Below are 18369 nucleotides of genomic sequence, written 5' to 3'. Positions count from 1 at the left end.
AGAGGGTCAGAAACCTCAGGGACAACTGCACTAATGGCAGAAGAATCCTGGTACAAAAACAAGCTACTGTCTCTTTTGCAACTAGTATGAGCCTGCAGCTATAACTCTGATGCATGCTGAACAGTTTATTACTATGCTGTGCACCCCTGACCAGATCCTTGGGGCAGCACAATTCCCTTTGAGCACTGGTGACTAAACCTACAGCACCTGGGACTGTCTGTATGGACTGACAAGGGGCAGGACCCCGGCGAGGCAGTGTGTGACTGACTCCTCTTTCAGTGCAGAGCTCCTCAGTGGCATAAACCAGCCCCACTTCTAGCCCCAAGCAGGGCAAGGACATCTGCAGAACCTCTTCCTGTGGGAAAGGCTCATTTCCACTTCTGCCTCCTGAACAATGGCTGTCAGAGGGACTAAGATGTGCTACTGGAAATGCACACAAGACAGGGAGGAGAGATGGGGAATGATATCCCAGACTTATTCTTGCATCAAAAACTGTATCACTGCCTGCTTTTAACTGAAGTGGAACAGCACTGCCACCAGGAACAGGAAAACCTGACCCAAGGAGTTAAAAAGTAGTAGAGGAAAAAAAACCCCTTGCCCTTCTCACCTAAAAGCAGCACATGGCTGTCTGGGTTTGTACAGGGGTAATGGAAGACATCCATTCCAGCAGCCTGGGCACACACTGTCCATGGAAAAGGAGATCAAGCAAAAAAGTAATCTCAGTTTCTGGCTTAAACACCCACATCTGCAGTTTATATACGTGTCATTCCAATCCTAATAGGAAGTACTTGTGAAGAATGGGAGGAGGTCCACAGAGGATAGCAGGTATGAGAGCAAAAAATAACATTCAGAAGGAAAAAGGTACAGGAAAGATAAAAGGGCACTAGCCTTTCCCATTAAATAGATGTTTCAAAAGGAAGAACAAAAAAAGAAAATCTTTCAGTTTATTTCCAAATGTGTGCAATTACCCCAACACTTGCAGCACTTTGTGACTGAAGAGCTAAATAAAAATACCTCTCACTACCTGGATCCTCCATGTATTTGTAATTACAGCCACTGATCAAAAAGGAAAGGCAAAACATGTATTTTCTAGAAAGAGAACACCTCAAACTCAAGCAAGACACCTGCAGTAAGGAGATGTGGCAAAAGCCACTTGCCTACAAATGTATCTCTACATGATCCAAAAACAGCAGCAGTGTTTAAAAGAAAAAGAAACATCCTTGGTCATGACACAGTGTCCTAGGAACATCTGTCCTCAGCAGCACCACGAGGGATGGGCGAGGCTTCACTGCGCTTACATTTCTCACGGTTTGGTACTGGCTCCTGGGCTGTTACCACCCCTCCGTCCAAGTCCAAAAAGAAGCCAACAGCTTCTTCCTTCTGCCGTCACAGATGCTGATGCCAGAAGCTGGAGTTGCCAAGGGTACACATCAGGACTGGAATGGGAATCCCTGACCTCCTCTAGTGCCAGGGATGGAAGAACGGCAGACTGACCCACAGGGAGCGGGGAGGAAAAAGAGAGAGGAAGGAAATGAAAATCTCTGTGCTGACAAGCAGACAGTCTTCAGTGATGATGCTCATGTTCAGATTTTCCCAGGAATTCCCTAGAAAAGGAAATGACAAAGCAGTGACACTTGGCTCTCCTATACTCTGGTGCATGCTACAGCCTGCAGGTCTTCCCGTTCCCCTGGCAAATACTATGGCTCGAGCAATTGCAGCTCCAGGGAACAGCACTGAGCTTTGCTCTCACACCCATCAGAGGCTCCCACTCAAAGAGTCAAACTGAAGCAACCGCTCTGCAAACAGCATCCGCCTCACAGCACAGATGAGCCAGGTAGTGCTCCCAGATTTCTGTGGCTCCCCTTCCCAAAACCTGCTTTGCAAGGAGGTGGAGAGCTCTGACTCCTGTGCTAAGCCAGCCAAACTGAAGCAACCCCTCTGCAAACAGCTCCTCCAGAGCATCCGCCTCACAGCACAGATGAGCCAGGTAGTGCTCCCAGATTTCTGTGGCTCCCCTTCCCAAAACCTGCTTTGCAAGGAGGTGGAGAGCTCTGACTCCTGTGCTAAGCCAGCCCTGGTGTAGCAGGCACAGGGTCTGCAAGGCCTCCCTCGAGGTCAGTTGGTGCCTAAGATAAATGCCTGGTCATGATGACTGGACTAAGAAGCCCCTCTTCTGCCTTCGGTCCCTTGTTATCTCTCTGTAAGACGATAAGGCACTTTCACCTCAATCCTTACTATTAGACTGTTTCCCAAAACTCCTGTGCCCTATATAAACCCCTACTTCTGCCTAGTTCAGCAGAAAAGCAGTCACTAAGACCCTTTTCAGAAGCTGCCAATAAAGACATCGCTTTACCTCATACAGCGCTTCTCCTCTCCCTCCCTATGCCTGCTGCTGGAGCACTTAGCAATCAAAGAGCTGAAAACCACTAAAAAGCAGTCACTAAGACCCTTTGCAGAAGCTGCCAATAAAGACGTCACTGTAGAACCTCATACAGCGCTTCTCCTCTCCCTCCCTATGCCTGCTGCTGAAGCACTTAGCAATCAAAGAGCTGAAAACCACTAATAATCTGAGAATCACTAAAGAGCCAATCTCACTTAAGAGCTGAGCTTGCTAAGATTGCCTGCGGCTCTAGAGCCTGCCTAAGGGGCCCAGACAGGTTGTGCTTAACTAAACTTCGCTGTCTGGGACACATTTTCAGGGAGACCCTGAAAACCCCAGAGCCACGTTACCCCCGGATGTCCCCCGCTGTGGAGAGCGAAGGGTGCCCGGGTGTCCAGCCCAGCCCAGCCCAGCCCAGGGCGCAGTTACCGCAGTATCCGAGGTAGCTCTGGACTCCTGTAGATGTACTTGTGCCGGTAGCCGAGCTCTGTGTGGAAGGGCACAAACTGCACCTTGTAGTCCCGGAAGCTCCGCGACGTCGCTGCGATGTTGTAAAGCTGAACCCAAGGGGAGGCAGGTGAGGGACTCGTGTCACTGCAACCCAGCTCCCCCTGCCAAACCCACAGCCCCCTCAGGCATGGGTGAGGGGCCCTGGCTTCAGCAGCTTTGGTAGCTTCAGCCTCATTTCATTACTGATTTGCCACCTCCAACACTAGAGAATCTGCAGTCCCTCTGGGCTATGTGTTTTACACCTTTCCATTACTGACTTCTTGCCTGGCTGAGATGTTGTTCTATCCACACCAGTTCCTCCCACCAGATCAGTTTGCAGAGCCACCTGTGTACCTTTTTTCCCAGATGAAATGGTACCACTGGATCATCCTCAGCATGAAGGATGAGCAGGGAGCAAGAAATGTATTTCACACTGTAAAACAGAAAACAGTGTCACCAAGGCTCAGAGCAATCCCATCATTCTCTAACACCAACACATGTACATTTTAAAGAAAACTGTAATGACAAGCATGTCCTGTGGGATATTAACTACAATTTAAAACCTTATCTGGGCACCATTCATTTGATCTATAGAAAATTTACCAGTGAAAGGCATGCTTATAACATTTTCTTGCGGCTTAGACCAGAGAAATGTGGCTCACTCCACTGTAAATCATCACCCCCCTCCCCCCCAGGTCTGGTTTGGTTTCAATACTGGAAACTCACAAATGCTCAGGCTCTTCAATGAAAGACTCAGTGAAAGGCTTAGGCAAATACACAGCAAAGAAATCTTCCCAAACCTTCCTTCTATGTTCCAATGCTACTGTTTAATGTGCAAGGTACACTCGAAAAGCGTGAAATGGCCATGAAATGGCATGAACCAAGTCAGCATATCCCTGAGTAGTCTCTGTTCTCTCTGTTGCATCTGTCCTTACTATGAACAATTGAAAAAGACAGAGCTCCACTGTGCTGCTCTCAGGGCTGTGAGAGTAATTGAAATCACTCCAGTAAGAGCAATGCAGCAACAAAAAAAAAAAACAGAGTGCAGTCTCTCCTCATTGATGCTTGCCATGGCTTACTGCAGCCACAGCTGAAACCCACAGCAAAGAGGGAACTCACTTCTCATCGTTTGCAAATTTAATTCCACTTGTTGTGATGGGGTCAAGGAAGAACCAGTCAAATCCAGGGAAGTATCTGTATATCTGAGAGGAAAAATGTGCATTAGTGGCAGGCACCAGCAGGCCATTGATACAAAGAGCACTAACAGGGCACGCCACTGCCATCCCATAACATCCCTTGGCTGCTGACCAGGCTCTTTGCAGTAAAACTGCCCCTGTTTCCACCAGCATTATTTTTCCTCCCCTGTTTCAGGCCTATCTTACCAGCCTGCTCAGGAGCAGGCCCTGAGGGTGCTTGCACGGTCAAAGTCTCCAGGTGTCATGCAGGACTGTTGGCAGTTCTTCCTGGAAGAGCTTTTTTCCAGGACACCTCACCAGCTTGGCTGTATCCGAGGCCTGACTGGGTGTCTGCTCAGTTCAGAGCCAGTCCATTCCCACGCAGGACACATGGCTCTGGCACTGCTCATTGTGTTCCCAGCAGCTGTTCCCAGTGTAGTTCTTTACCCCCAGTGTTCACTGATACCACCACTGCCCCACAAGTCATGCAGTTAGCTCAGCTCCAGCACTTCTGAAGGTTCATTTCCATGCACACAGTTCCATGCCACCAGTGTGAGCGTCACTGTGTACTTGCCACAGAAAAGGGATGACTCCGCGCCTCCTCCCGGATGTTGGTGAACGGAGATTCCAGGATCAGGGCATCCGGGGGCGTTTCTGAAAAGCCAAAGGCAATGTGCTGAAATTCAGGGGTGCAGACAGCCAGCAAGTTCAGGCTCTGCCTCCTGAGAGCACCAAGAACAGCTCTGTCAGTGTCCCAAACGTCTGCGGGAATGTGGGACAGCGGCCGGCTGGCGGGAGGCCATCCACGTGTCACACTCACCTCTCTCGCAGAGGCGCCGCACCAGATTTGTTGCGACTCTGGAAAGAAGAAGGAGCATCGAATTGGCACAGGCCCTCTGCAGAGCAGCAGCTCCAGAGGTGGCACAGGTACAACTCAACAGCCACAAGGTCCATCCCAAACACTGCTCCAGGTCCGGCAGCTGGCCCACAGCGACCTGTGTCCCCATCGGCCTCACGAACCCGACTGCCCCAAGTGACATCAGGGCCTGTGTTTAAGTGAACAAGTCCAAGGAAGAAACACACCAGGCATCCCCTCGGATGGACTCCTTTCAGGTGACTCTCAGGCTCCCAGCACATCCACAGCAGTGTGACACAGCCTCCTACCTCCAGACCACAAGGGCTGACCAAGCAAGAGGGGAATGCAGGGTGTAGGCAGAGGGATGCTGTGTTCCAGGCAGCTGGAGTGCAGTATCCCAGGGCTACTACACTGCAAGGAGCTTCCCTAACTGGGACAGAAAGCAGCAAGGTCTCCCCTATGCATCACCCTAATGGGACAGGGATATTTCCAAAGTTGCCAAGTCCTCCAAGCACAGCACATTTCACAAACCTTGAACTCCAGACTGGCTGCGGTCACTAGAGAACTCAGCTGGGGACCAGTGTCAGGACACTCTGACTGCAGTGCTGGGAAACATCACAAGCATGCTCTGACCCAGAAAGGGATTCTGAGCAGGGCAAAAAATATAGAGGACGAGCCAAGAAAAAGTCTTTGTCTTCTCTCAAACTAAGCAGGGTGTTTAGTGTCACAGCAATGAAGAGCCACTTCCCTGAAATGCCTCCCTGTCCCATCATGTGTTTCACAGCCTTTGTGGTCTTACAGTTCATATGCACACAGCTCAACTCAAAGGCAACTCTTGTGTTTGCCCTCTGCTCCTCCACCAATCACAAGGACAAGAGCATGTGGTGCTGAACATGACTCGCCTCCAGACAACCATGGAAAGGGAGGAAGAAGGAAATAAAAACATGAAGGCAAAGGCACTTGGAAAGGGTGGAAGAAGGAAATAAAAACATGAAGGCAAAGGCACTTGACACCTTGAACTTCCCTGTGCCAGGCATGATCACGCAAATATCAGAGGTGGCCAGCAGCATAGTCATGAAAGCATCTGCCCAAGCACTGATTACACACAGCATGTTCATCAGGACAGGAGGAAAGCACAAGGCACACACAAGCGTGGCTGGTCTGAGAGACTTTTAGAATACCAGAGAAGTCTGATGCTCTGCTCTGAAAGACAACCTGCAATCTATTATTCTAAGTGTCTCTCTAGTGTGAACCCTGTGGACAATGAAGGTTCAAGATCCACTGCTGCAGTCATTCACTGTAGCCCTTCTCACTCTGCACAGCGCAAAGGGGGAAGCCACCCTCCAGAAATTATGCCACAGATGCCAAGCCAAGCCAGCCCAGGGATTACTGCAAAACAGCACCTTCATCCAAGGTCAGTGCTTAATGTTCTTTAGAAGCTGCTTCTTTAGAAGTGCCACTAAGATTAGATGCTTACCCTGTGCCCAGGGAGTGTCCCCATATATAGACAGGGTTGTCTCCGCTCCGGGCTTTTATCCAGTCGAAGACGTGAAGGGCGTCGTAGGTCATTCCCCTCTCTGAAGGGCTGCCTATTGAGTCACCCCAGCCTGGAACACAAAGAGTCCTGCTGAGAATCGCTCCAACTGCTCAGCAGAACCAGCCTGCTCCTCCCATGCAGCCCATCTGCAACTGCAAAGGGGCCTGGGACATGGGTACTTGCTGCTCACTTCCATGACTTGCACCTCCATGATTTGGGGCTGTAAGCCCTGGTTGACTCACAGTCATTTAATCCAGGTGACTGCTGTCTGCCAAGGAGTTTTTGTAGATTTAGTCAACAACAAAACCAAAGATTGGATCTCAAACACTGCTGCAACAGCATTCTCGCACACGTACCCACCTGCAACAGCTCAGCTCCCAAACCTCCCCTGCTTCTGCATGCATGTAACCAATTTGTAAGTGGAGTCTCTGACAGCACAGGATTGGATGCTTAGGGCCAAAACCCAACCGTGTCTCACAGAGCTGTTGCGACATCAGATTGTCTGTGCTGTTCAATCAGTGCCCTCCAGCAATTTTCCACCCTCCTGACTGTTCTGGCTCCATCACCATTGCAGCACATCCACACATTGTATGCTCTTAGCAGCCAGCACCCCACATCCCTTCTGATGCTCAATAAGCAGCCAGAGAAGCAGCTGCCAGCAGGACTGAAAAACAGGACAAGCTCCTACAAATAAACTTCTCCCAGGTGTCTTCTTGATAAAAATGCAATGGATTAATTTCTTTCCTGTATCTGCAGTGGCATTACACTGCAGCCATGGCTTAAACACTAAGAAGGTAAAAAAGGAGCAGCAGATGCCTGACTGCTGGTGCAGAGGTGCAAAGCAGTCATGGCTTCTGCCAAGTATTGTTAGCAAATCATTTACTCTGTCTTATCTCATCTACGAGCTTTTAGAAGGAAGTAAGTGCAAATTCAGTTCCCTGTGTGATCTTAGGAAAGTCAACTAGATCTTATCCAAAAGGACGACACCTAGGCAAGCCCACCAGCTTCCACATGTGCCCCTGGGGAGTGCCTTCAGTGGATGCTGTGACAGCCTGTGTGTGCCTGGCTCACTCTCTGCTCCTCAGCTCCCAAATCAACAAGCCCTGGGCACGAGGACAGACAGGAGCCACAGCCCACCCAGCTGGACATCAGGAAGCACTGCTACACAGGAAGGCACTGGAAAGAAATTTCTGGAAATTCTCTAGACACCCAAGAGGGGGGAAAAGAGAAGCAATACCCACACCTAATTAGCTGGCAGGCAGGGTTTGTAGAAGAAGCCCACATACCTCGATAGTCAAACGTCACCACGTGGTACCCGAGGGAGCTGAGAACCTGGAAGGCAGAGAAACTCAGAACCCTTACAGAGTCCTGCACACCAGCCATGCTCCTGCATCAGGCCAAGGTGCAGGGATTCATTTTATAAAATTATTGACATGGTAAATGGCCAATTTACAGCTTTTCAATGTAGCAGGCACAGAGCTTTCCAAACCCTAATCTCAGCCCACTGGTTTTACTCTCTGTTTGTTTCCTGGAGCTCATATCAGGCTACCTAAGATGTTGATTATCCCTTTAAAAGCTTTGACCTTAAGATCTGCAAATATCCTACTGTTTCCCCTACAAAGACTTTCATGTTTTCCAGTAAAAGAGTACAACTGCTTCAATTACATTACTGAAATTGGCATAAATGTAAGAATAACATATAGGAGCCCACGGCTTAAATGTATAGCTCAAAAATGTGCAGTTGCTCTATTATAAATATTCATGTTATAGCCAATGGTAATCCCAACAAAACCTGTTAAAAGTCAGTAAAACCACTCAATGTTAGACCACCTTGCTTGGAAAAAGTGCCTTGGTAAAACCAATACAAGCATTCCAAGCTACCATTGCTTGATATGAACCTAACAGCTCTGTGGCAGACAAAAATCAACACAAAGTTACAAAATTATTAAAATGTTTCTCTTGTGGTCTATGTATGATACATTATTTAAAAAAAAAAAAAAAGCAATATTAGTATTATGCTATACTCTAAAGAGGAAATATAAAACCAACACCCTTTCTGGTGGTACTGGGACTGCTGTAGTCTACAAATGAAATTACACTTGTCAACTGAGCATTACTTATAGCACAATTTTAAGAGATTACATGTATTGGGTAGATTTATAAACAATTACACAACCACTTTGAGGCACACAGTATCAGACAACTGACTGGAAAGGGAGAGAGCACTTCCATTGTCCCAGCAGACAAATTAGATGCTGCAGGACAGCTGTTTCCAATGGAATCATGATATGACATTTTTATATGTTCACTCACACATTGAATTCCCTGACTGGACATGCAGAAGATGAAGTTTCTTCCTGAAACGTTTATTAGCTTTATAATGTGATTTTACTGCTAAGAGATCATATACAATCTCACTTTTCCCAGGCCGTTAAAAGTTATTTAATCTGTTGAGAGTTCACCTGTCTTCTACACATGTTTTGTGTGTTGAAGGCCTATTAAAATGACCAGCAAAAAGGACAGCATCCCAAATGATTCACTCTGCTGGAATAAACACAAACCTGGAGTTTCTTAAAGGAAATGAAGTATCACCTGCCTTCTTGGAGTTGCTAAACACTATTTTCTAAGCAACCTGAATTTAAAAGATTTTGTAGCAGGGGATCTTGCATTAAATTGCAATAAAGCTTTATGAGTGCCAACACTGACACAAATAAAGAGAAGAACAGACTGAGACCTCTCTGAAATGAACCAACAGAAACAATTACATCTCTTTTAGAAACGTGTGATAGGAGACCAAGAAATTGTGTGTGGGAATTTCACCCAAAAGAGTTTAATAAAGTAAATTGCCCCTAAAATCATTAGACAAAACACTCAAAGCAGCTGTGTTCTCATATAACTCACACCATAGTGCTACACCTGGGGAATTCATTGGGTTTTCTACAAAAGCTTCTGCACTTGAGATGGCACCACTCATACAAATGCACTGTGCCTTAATTAAAGGGGAAATCCAGGCTGAATGCCCTTAAATGGTAGCTTAAATTAGTACACTAATAAATCAAATTTGGGCTGTAATTAAATAAAACTTTTGATTTTTCCCAGAAAATGTGCTGGTTAGCTCAGCTGGAGCTGGCAGTTAACAACAGCAAATAAAAGACCTTTCAAACACCTTTGAAGATGGGAGAAGTGTGCTTGCTCACAGCTTACAGAGCCTTTTCCATTACAGGCTTCCTACTGGAAGGACACTGAGAGCCCCAAGGGCTGTGCCTGTTGGCAGTGGGCTGTTTGAGCAGTCTACTGTGCACACCTGAGGTGTTAAAGCAGCTGTTAAAGCAGTTTGGACAACACAGGCAGCCACTCACCTTGTAAAGCTCCACCCGGTGATCCCCTCCTCTGGCAAGAGCCATCGATGAAGAAAAAAGGAGAGGAGAAAAAAAGAAAAATATAAAACAAAACAATAAAAAACAAACAAAAAGAAACAAACACAAAAAAAAAAAAAAAAAAAAAAAAAAAAAAAAAAAAAAAAAAAACCAACCACATCTGAGCATTTAATTTTCCAGAAACATATTTCCCAGCTGCCTCAGGCAATCTAACAAAAACATGCCAAACATAAGAAACACCATTAATGCTCTGTCACAGGCTTCAAGGAGACAGCCAGGCTTTGCTGAGCTGTGCAGGACATAATTCTGAAGTCAACTTCTGAATGTAAGTCTTGCCTCACAGCAGGTAAAAATGAACTTTTCAACCCACCCTGCCATCTGCCTTTTCCAAAGCCTGTAATACATCCAGAACAGCTTGTCCCTTTTTGCTCTGCCTACCCTGATCTCTTGCCACAAGTGCTGCCCCAGCCAGTAGCCCTGACTCTCAGAAGTTTGATGCTCCCAGCAGAAATCATGACATTAAGCCAAGCAGGTGGCCCTTAAATTTTCTCACCTGGCTCCAAGCACAGGGAAAGAAAGGACATGTGCAAAAAGATGAGCAGAGAGAAGCAGAAATGAAAACTGTAAAGTCCAGGGGAAGAATTTGCTTTTATTTTTAAATATAACCTGAAACCTAGACAATGGAAAGGAATATGAGTGTGCCATTACATACCTTAAAATATATGCACAACATGACATGGCTAATCCATACTCAAACTTCAATCCAGTATTGGTATAATAGTAAAGGTACTCTTGCACTTATGAGACTCCAGAACTTTCATACTACGATTGGCTTGGTCAGCCTCTAATCCAAAATGCCAGATCTCCCTCTAAGAACACATGCACTTGCCAACCAAAAGCTGTCAGCTCCAACCATGCCAGAAAACACCTAATCCAGTCAAAAACACTCAGGGCAAAATGCAAGGGGTTGCTTGTAAGTCATTTTGAATCATACAAGCCTGAGGATGATGATCCACTTGCTTGAAAAGTCACCTTCCACATGCACACGTTTGTGCTTTTTCATGCTTTTCTTGAAGTGCAACAGAGGAATTTTTTCTAAGGGGATTGAGTACACAACATTTTTGCCTCAGCCTCAGATCACTCAAGCCAAACCAGGAAGCCAAGGCAGTGCCTTTTACTCGTGGTTAATGCAGCCTGCAGCAGTAAAGCAGCGCTGGGACAAGTGACTGAATGTGCAGCACAGAAACAAACATACAGAGACACACATTAAATCTGAAATGGCAAAGCCAAGACACCTCCAGCTCCTCCAGAGCACAGAGTGAAATGGGAAATATGCAACTGATCCCTAGTTCAGTCCTTTAGCTCAACTTGGGGGAGTTGAGAAGGAAATCTAATCAATACACAAAAAGTAGAGATACTGCCCCCAAAGAGACACCATCAAGCTGCAGACCAGCTTCCCTTAGTATCATTTGCTACACCCAATCAAGGCAAAAAATAAAAAAAAAAGTGAAGAAATATTTGAAAAACAATGCTACAATTTGATTAAACCTTGCAATGCATCAGCACAAGAAGGCAAGGGCAGTTTGCAAAAAACCCATCTGTTCATGCATTTCCTGGGTTGCAGCACACAGTTCCACACTGTGCCCTTGTAACATGAAAAGCACACTGCTGAGACAAGAATTGGTGTGAAAAATGTTCTTGTGATGTAGAGGCCAGCAAACCTTCACTACCAGCACAGCTAAAACTGTTTCTTTACTTCACATCATGGAACTTGTTTTCCTGCAACGTTGCTGCTCTTGAAGAGTATCTATGGGCAGACATCAGCTTCAAAAGAACATGCAATCAAGGAAAAACATCCCAAGAACTGGCACTCAAAATTCATCAGGAGACTGATACTCTTTTGTAAATGCATATTTTTAAGAGAAAGGACAGTGTTCTAATAAACAAACAAAAGAACTGTAACATGTGGAGAGGTGTCAGGAAGAACATGATCCTGAGAAATATCTTCACACTGCATTAATGGTATTTAGCAACCAGCAACAAATTACAGAGAACTGATCTGCTACTTCAGCCAATAAACAGTCAACTATAAAATTAGAAGTGCTAGAAGTGCTCCTGGTCCAGACAAATGTCCTGGACAGACGCAATAATGAAACAAGATCAGCACAAAACCTTCCTCTTTCCTTTTGATTTTCCTTCCTCAGAATGTGTTAACTACCAAAATAAACTCACAAAAGGAACTGGAAGGTTTATTTAATGCCTGTGAGTCACATACAGAGAAGCACTAATACCATCCCCTGTCTCAATTCAGACTACTGTACTGCAAAGAAGGACTTTCCATCACCTGGTTCAGGAAGGATCACAGCCTCCTGGCTTCTAGCAGAGGATACAAGGTAAACTAGAATATCAGATATCTCTGACAACTGCAGTAAATCTATTCACACATTCAAAAATGGAGAGGGCTCATCCCATAAAATGTATGTGCCTTCTTTTAAAAGGAGAAGCACCAAACTAATTTTAGATTTTATTTTGGTTTTAATCATAAAATAGTTTGGGCTGGAAGAGACCTTCAAAGGCCATCTAGTCCAAATCCCCTGCAATGAGCAGGGACATCTTCAACTAGACCAGTTTGCTCAGACCCCCATCCAGCCTGACCTTGAATGTTTCTAGGGGTGGTGCCTCTGCCACCTCTCTGGGCATCCTGTGCCAGTGTTTGACCACCACCCTCATTGTCAACAACTTCCTCCCTGTATCTAAATCAACCTCTTTTAGTTTAAAACCATTATCCCTTGTCCTATCACTACAGCCCCTAAGGAGTTTTTTGTCTTTCTGAAGGTGTGGAAGCTGTGACAAGCCAGGAAAACACATCCTGAAACAAAGCCACCAGTGTTTTGTGCCTCACCTTGTGCCTGCATTGCCGTGCAGGTAAAGGATTACAGGGTGGCTGGAGCCCAGAGCCTCTTCAAACCACAGCTGGTCCTTCCCTCGGGCGTTCTTCCATAAGGCTGCAGGGACTGTGTGCCTGTGAACAGAAGGAAAATCTACACTTTCCTGCTGCTCCTCAACACTCAAGTGTCTGCCACTTGAACTCTGAGATTTTTTCTGTTCAACTCCACTCAGGAATACACATCTCTCACACACTGTTCATAAAACTGTCCCAATTAGCTGACAAATGGTCAAATTGTAAAGGCAGTGGCTACACTTATTTCTACATTTTACCTCCATCACCACTGCCTTCAAAATGTAGAGCTGTCTATGCAAGGCACTGAACTTCAAAGGCACAATTACTGAACTTCCTGCTGCTCTGGCAAAATAATCACAGTTCCTCAGCTTTTATGGCACTTAATTACTTCAATTAACATACTTATATACCATAAACAAGATTCACTGCTAGGTCAGCAGATGTACAGAATAATCAAAGGCAGTTGGGCTTGGAAAGAATGTTCAGTGATTAAGAGGCATATCTGACTTTCCAGCCAATCTGAGGAAAAGGAGGAGCCTAGGCTCTGAGGAGGAGATAAAATGTTTTGTTTCCAGGCACAAGGTTCTTGAAGGTGTAACATTTTAGCTGAAAAAGTTACAATCTACAAGAGGCAGGAATTTTTAACTCCCAGCAGTTCTTCTTCAGACAATGTACCTAGGTGGCCTGTGAGAAAGAATTCAACAGCGGTGGAACAGAAAGAGGAATGACAGACTGAACAGAAGGCAGGCAATTAAACTGGATAATCAGAATACAAACACAAAGCAAGCACATGCCCACAACCATCTGAGTTGTGAGAAGGGGGCTGGCTTACAGCCATCAGAAGTAACTTGAGCACTCACACACCTTTTCACCTGAAAGGCAGAGCAGCCTGCACCCACCACAGCAATCCTCCCAAATGCAGAGCTCAGAGCACAAACCAGCAGGGGGAAAGCAATGTCAAAAGTGGACTTGATCGCATGCAGCCAGCAGACACCAAGGTCTTGAAGAGGTAAAAAGCCTCAGTAACTGAGAGACTCAAATATACAACTGTTCTGCCCCAAGACTTTTGCAAACTTACAAACAAAGCAGGCTGAGGACTTTGTTTCACAAATGTACCAAACACAAGACCTTGCACTGGCTTTTAAAAGCAAGGTTCCAAACTTTTGTGAAAATTTTCCATAAATATCAAGATAAATGACAGCCTCTGAATTGCCCCCACAAGCTGAAAGTTCTGTTTTAGCAAAGACACACAGTACACTTGCAAGGCAAACAAAACACAAATCTCAAGACTGCAATAAAAACTTATTTAACAGCTTAACATGTAGAATTTTAATTGTGCAAGTGAAGAATCAAACCACTATTTATCAGGCTATCCTGGAAAGACTGAAGTTTTCAAGTTTCTAAACATATTTTTCACTAGAATATACTTAAAGGAAAGAAAACATCCTAATGATAATTACAAGAACATCTCTATCCCATTTAAAGGTGATGTACCAGTGAAGAGAAAATCTCTACTGCATTAAAGGACACATCTAAGTTACACAGACAACTGAAAACTCCAAATCCTGCACTTCACAAACTGAACAGCACTGTCTGCATTAAGCAAACACCCCCGTCCCTCCATACCTGACACAATCCAGGGTAACAAGGAGCTAAAATGAATTGTCCTTACCTGGGACCAGAAAATCATCTCTGAGAGAAAGAAATGACAAATGAGCTCTGACACTGTCACTTGTTTTGTGAAGAGTGTAAACTGTGTGTTCCGTTCTCACCCACTCTCCAAATCTTACATATGTTTTATGAACAGAATTTTCTTCCTCCTACTCTGAACACTTTGATCTGTTTTCATATCTTCCCCCACATGTATTTTACAAAACAAAATACAAATCAGAGTTGAATGACAAAACATCTAACTCCATGGGTCTGGTGTGATCTGGAGGCAGGATCTTTGTAGTGATGCAGACCTGTAACCTTTATAATTCCAAATTTGGATGTTTCTCTGAATGCACAGGTTGTCTGACTGTGTTTTCTGCATTACTGATCCTAGCTCAGATGAGCCCCAGAGATTTGCATACTTCTGAACAGGAACTCGGTCACTTGGCAGAGGAAAATACAAACATCCACAAATGAGAGCATGCACAGCAAAAAGACTTGAACAGGCAACATCTAGAACAAAGAGAAGGATAAAGATGCATGGCACATACTGCACAGAACTGGATTCCTTACCAGACTCCAATGGTTACATCCTCCTCTGGCTGCAAATAATAATTACAGGTGTGGTTTAAACCTTGATCCTGTGGTCTTTTCAAGTCAATGAAATATGGGACCCTCACTGAAATGAAAAAAGAAAGAAAAAAAAAAAAACATTTTAATTGTAATTTATTTTCTTACAAAACTGCTTAACCAAAGCACTGGAGAGTTGTACTAACTGGTCTGCTGTGCTGGGAAGACCTTTTTGTGTAAAAGGATGAATTTGCTACAGCTGTGATTTAAAACATGAACAGCAAAGAGAGCAAGGTAAGAAGACACAGGAAACTACCAAAAAACCAGGGAACAGGCTAAAATTAAGAGAAGGTGGGGAAGACAGAACTTCCTTTGAGAAATATTTAACCATCTCTGTCCAGTCTGCTTTATAAATCTCTGCTGCATCAGTGGCGTGGGTTAGCTGATTTGGATTCAGTCTTTTCCCACAAAATGGAGCTCCACTACAGCAGAACCAGGAAGTCTGTCTCCTTGAGATTCAGTGGTACAGCCATTAACACACCAAAGCTTTTGTGCTATTGACACAAAAATAAATACTGATAATGGTGACAGCTAAATCTCACTTCACTTACCCTCTCAAAAACTGTTAAACTTCACACAGACATAAAAACCAATGCAGACAACAGCCAATGTTAACCTGACAAATGTGGGCCCTCAGACTGCAAATCTTTATCTGTGCAAGTGTCTGCTCTTATGCAAAAGCATTTGGGAGTGTCCCAGACAAGCCATGCATGGCACCACCACCTGCTGCACCTCATGAGGGCTGTGGATCCTCTTGGATCCACACAAGTCACTTCTACCAGTGCTCTGGGAAAATCATGCAACTTCTCTGTGCCTTTGTGGTGTCTAACATCAGCCAGAAATTCAGATCCTTTGTATCCCCAACTCCAGAATGCCAGGGGTTGTCCTCGAGTCTCTCCAGGTACCTTTTGCCAGAGACTCCAGGAAGGACCATCCTCCCAGCAGCTGAGCACGGTATTTACATCTTGTCCTGTCCTGCCTGGCCCAAGAGCTACTGCATGGGCAGTCTCCTGTTTGATCTGTTCAAAAGCTTGTTGTTTTTCAGGGCCCCACTTGGAACCATTCTTCTTCCATGTCACAAGACAGAGAGCTTAGAGTCTGGCTGTCCTCTGGGATATGCATCTCCCAAAAACCCAAAGCTCCTAGGAAAGCTGTATTTCCTTCTTGCTGGTTGGTGGGGACATGGCTGCTATTCTGTTGACCATGTCCTCTGGAATCTGATGATGTCCATCTTGCCTCCTGGGCAGGTCCCCTGACCTTACTTTGTTCTGTGGCAAAGCTGGCCTTGAGGAGGATCTGGATCATCTGCTCCCTTTTCTCAAAAACTTCCTCTGCTGTATTGTCCCAAATGACCATGTCATCACTGTACTGCAAGTGTTCTGGAGCCTCATCCTTTCACAGTGCAGTCTGGATCAGTCCATGGCAGACAGGGAGACTGTTTCCACTCCTGGGACAGTCAATTCCAGGTGTACACCTCTCCAGGTGAAGGCAAACTGTGGCCTGTATTCTGCTACTGAAGGAATGAAGAAAATTGCATTATGGTGGCATCACTGACATTTTACCACCATGGCAGGTCAAACCACAGCGTGCCTCGTGGTGTGAACCCTCTCTCCCAAGCAGGGATGTGCCTGCTCTCAGCAGTGGAGACTCTGGTCTGTATTGGCAGGACATGGGACATTTCCTCCTTGAATTGCTGATCATCCTCCTTAATTTGGTCCTCTTAAATTTCTCCTTTAATTTAAACTTTTAATTCCTTGGACAGTCTTTTCACAGATGAGACTCAGCCCATACCAGGGAGGAGATGTTTCCTTCATACAGCAGGAGTTTGGGAACCAAATTGTCCACCTTTTGGTCTCCTCTTTTCCACATCAGTGCCAGTGAGCTGACACATGACGCTGGTGTGCTCCAGAGGAATTTCCAACGCACGGTTTGTGTACACTGGATGTCATCTGGGTTCACAAGGAACTGCTCCTTCTTTGAATCCTTACAGATCACCTCCAGCACAGCTGATTCTCTCATGTACTGGATACCTTGCTCCACGGTGTCCCACTTGTCTCAGTGCACTAAAAGGTCATCCTTGCAAAGATATCTTTCCCTCATGCTCCACACGAGCCACTTCCAGAGGCTGAAAGTTCCTGGTCTTTTCCCAATCCCCAGCCAATGCCTGCATCCTGGGACAGGAACCCAATTGCCTGGCTTCCTTGGAGCAGCCAGGTAACCAGGGACTCACCTCACAGCTCACCTGGGGGTAGGGATAGGGTAGGGATCTCTGGCCCTGCCTCTTCCTCTGCTTGTGAGGGCCCTGCTTCCTCTTCATCACTCACTACACAAACTGGTTTGGTCTTGGATTTCTTGTTCTGTGCAGGGCCAACTGCTCCTGGCACAGGTTCAGTCCGGTTCAGCTGCAGTCAATGTGATGAGCAGTCCAATAATTAGCAGCCAGGGCCCAACACATTGCAGCAACTTCCCCCCTTTTGGAACTGCCATGGTGATTTTCTTCCAAATATTCTGCCACGTTACCAAGGTCTTGTATTTGTTCAGGGGTGAACTTCCAAAACCACTGGAGCAGAATACTCCTTCAAAAGCTGGCCCATTCTCCATGCTACTCCTGACTATCCACCTCCAGGGCAGGTTTCTGGACAATTTCCCTAGAGATCTCTGTCCTGACTCTAAACACGTTGTAGACCATACTGAGGAAACCTGGCAAACACAGCAACAAGAACAGGCTACAGGACAATTATTTTGGTCACTTGTCAATGAGCAGAGGCAGGAACTTCGGTGAGACCTAACAAAGCTCTGCAAAAGCAAAATCACTGAAACCTGCACTATTCAGGTTATGTGGACGTCAGTTCTGACAATCAAAGCACAAGAGCTGCCCTGCACACGTGCACACTTCACAGCAGCCACGATCCAAGGTGTGAGAAGATGCAAAGCATGCAGTCAAAAATTAAACAAGTTATGTAAAAAACAATGTATCCATAGTTGGTCCTTCTAGCTTTGACAGAGAGGAAGATATTTTTCAAAATGTCATTATGAAATACAAGATTTAAATACAAATTTAGATTGCTGGGTTTAATTTCACTTGCTTGCTGTCTACTCACACAACTGTGTGGAACCCCTCAGAAAAACACATCTGACATACTACACAGTTTTCCTGAAGGAAAACTCTTTTGGCTGAAAATTGGCTTCAGTTTGGTCACTATTTGTACAAAGACATGCTACAGCAACCACCAGGGCCACACAGAAAGCTTTCCAAACCACAGTCTGGGGAAGTTTACAACCTGTGAAAGTTCATGTCCTTCACAAGCTG

At 45.5% G+C, this 18369-nt stretch overlaps 1 protein-coding gene across 1 annotated transcript in view; it reads right to left on the bottom strand.

Moving 5' to 3' along the window:
- Positions 1-1063: 1063 nt before the first annotated feature.
- Positions 1064-18369, bottom strand: part of ABHD12 (abhydrolase domain containing 12, lysophospholipase) — a 36204-nt gene continuing 18898 nt past the window's right edge. The window contains exons 3-13 of the mRNA XM_041424070.1: positions 15003-15108; positions 12717-12836; positions 9797-9827; positions 7724-7769; positions 6378-6507; positions 4865-4902; positions 4619-4698; positions 3989-4071; positions 3224-3302; positions 2810-2937; positions 1064-1604 (exon numbers count right to left, since the gene is read on the bottom strand). Of these exons, the coding sequence (XP_041280004.1) occupies positions 1565-1604; positions 2810-2937; positions 3224-3302; positions 3989-4071; positions 4619-4698; positions 4865-4902; positions 6378-6507; positions 7724-7769; positions 9797-9827; positions 12717-12836; positions 15003-15108 (881 nt within the window). The 3' untranslated portion in view covers positions 1064-1564. The remainder of the gene's footprint in view (positions 1605-2809; positions 2938-3223; positions 3303-3988; positions 4072-4618; positions 4699-4864; positions 4903-6377; positions 6508-7723; positions 7770-9796; positions 9828-12716; positions 12837-15002; positions 15109-18369) is intronic.

The sequence above is a fragment of the Onychostruthus taczanowskii genome, unplaced genomic scaffold (genome assembly GCF_017590055.1).
Source record: "Onychostruthus taczanowskii isolate IOZ18803 unplaced genomic scaffold, ASM1759005v1 scaffold80, whole genome shotgun sequence".
Lineage (NCBI taxonomy): Eukaryota > Metazoa > Chordata > Aves > Passeriformes > Passeridae > Onychostruthus > Onychostruthus taczanowskii.
Note: the sequence above shows the minus strand (reverse complement) of the source record. Positions and strands in the feature narration are given on the sequence as shown.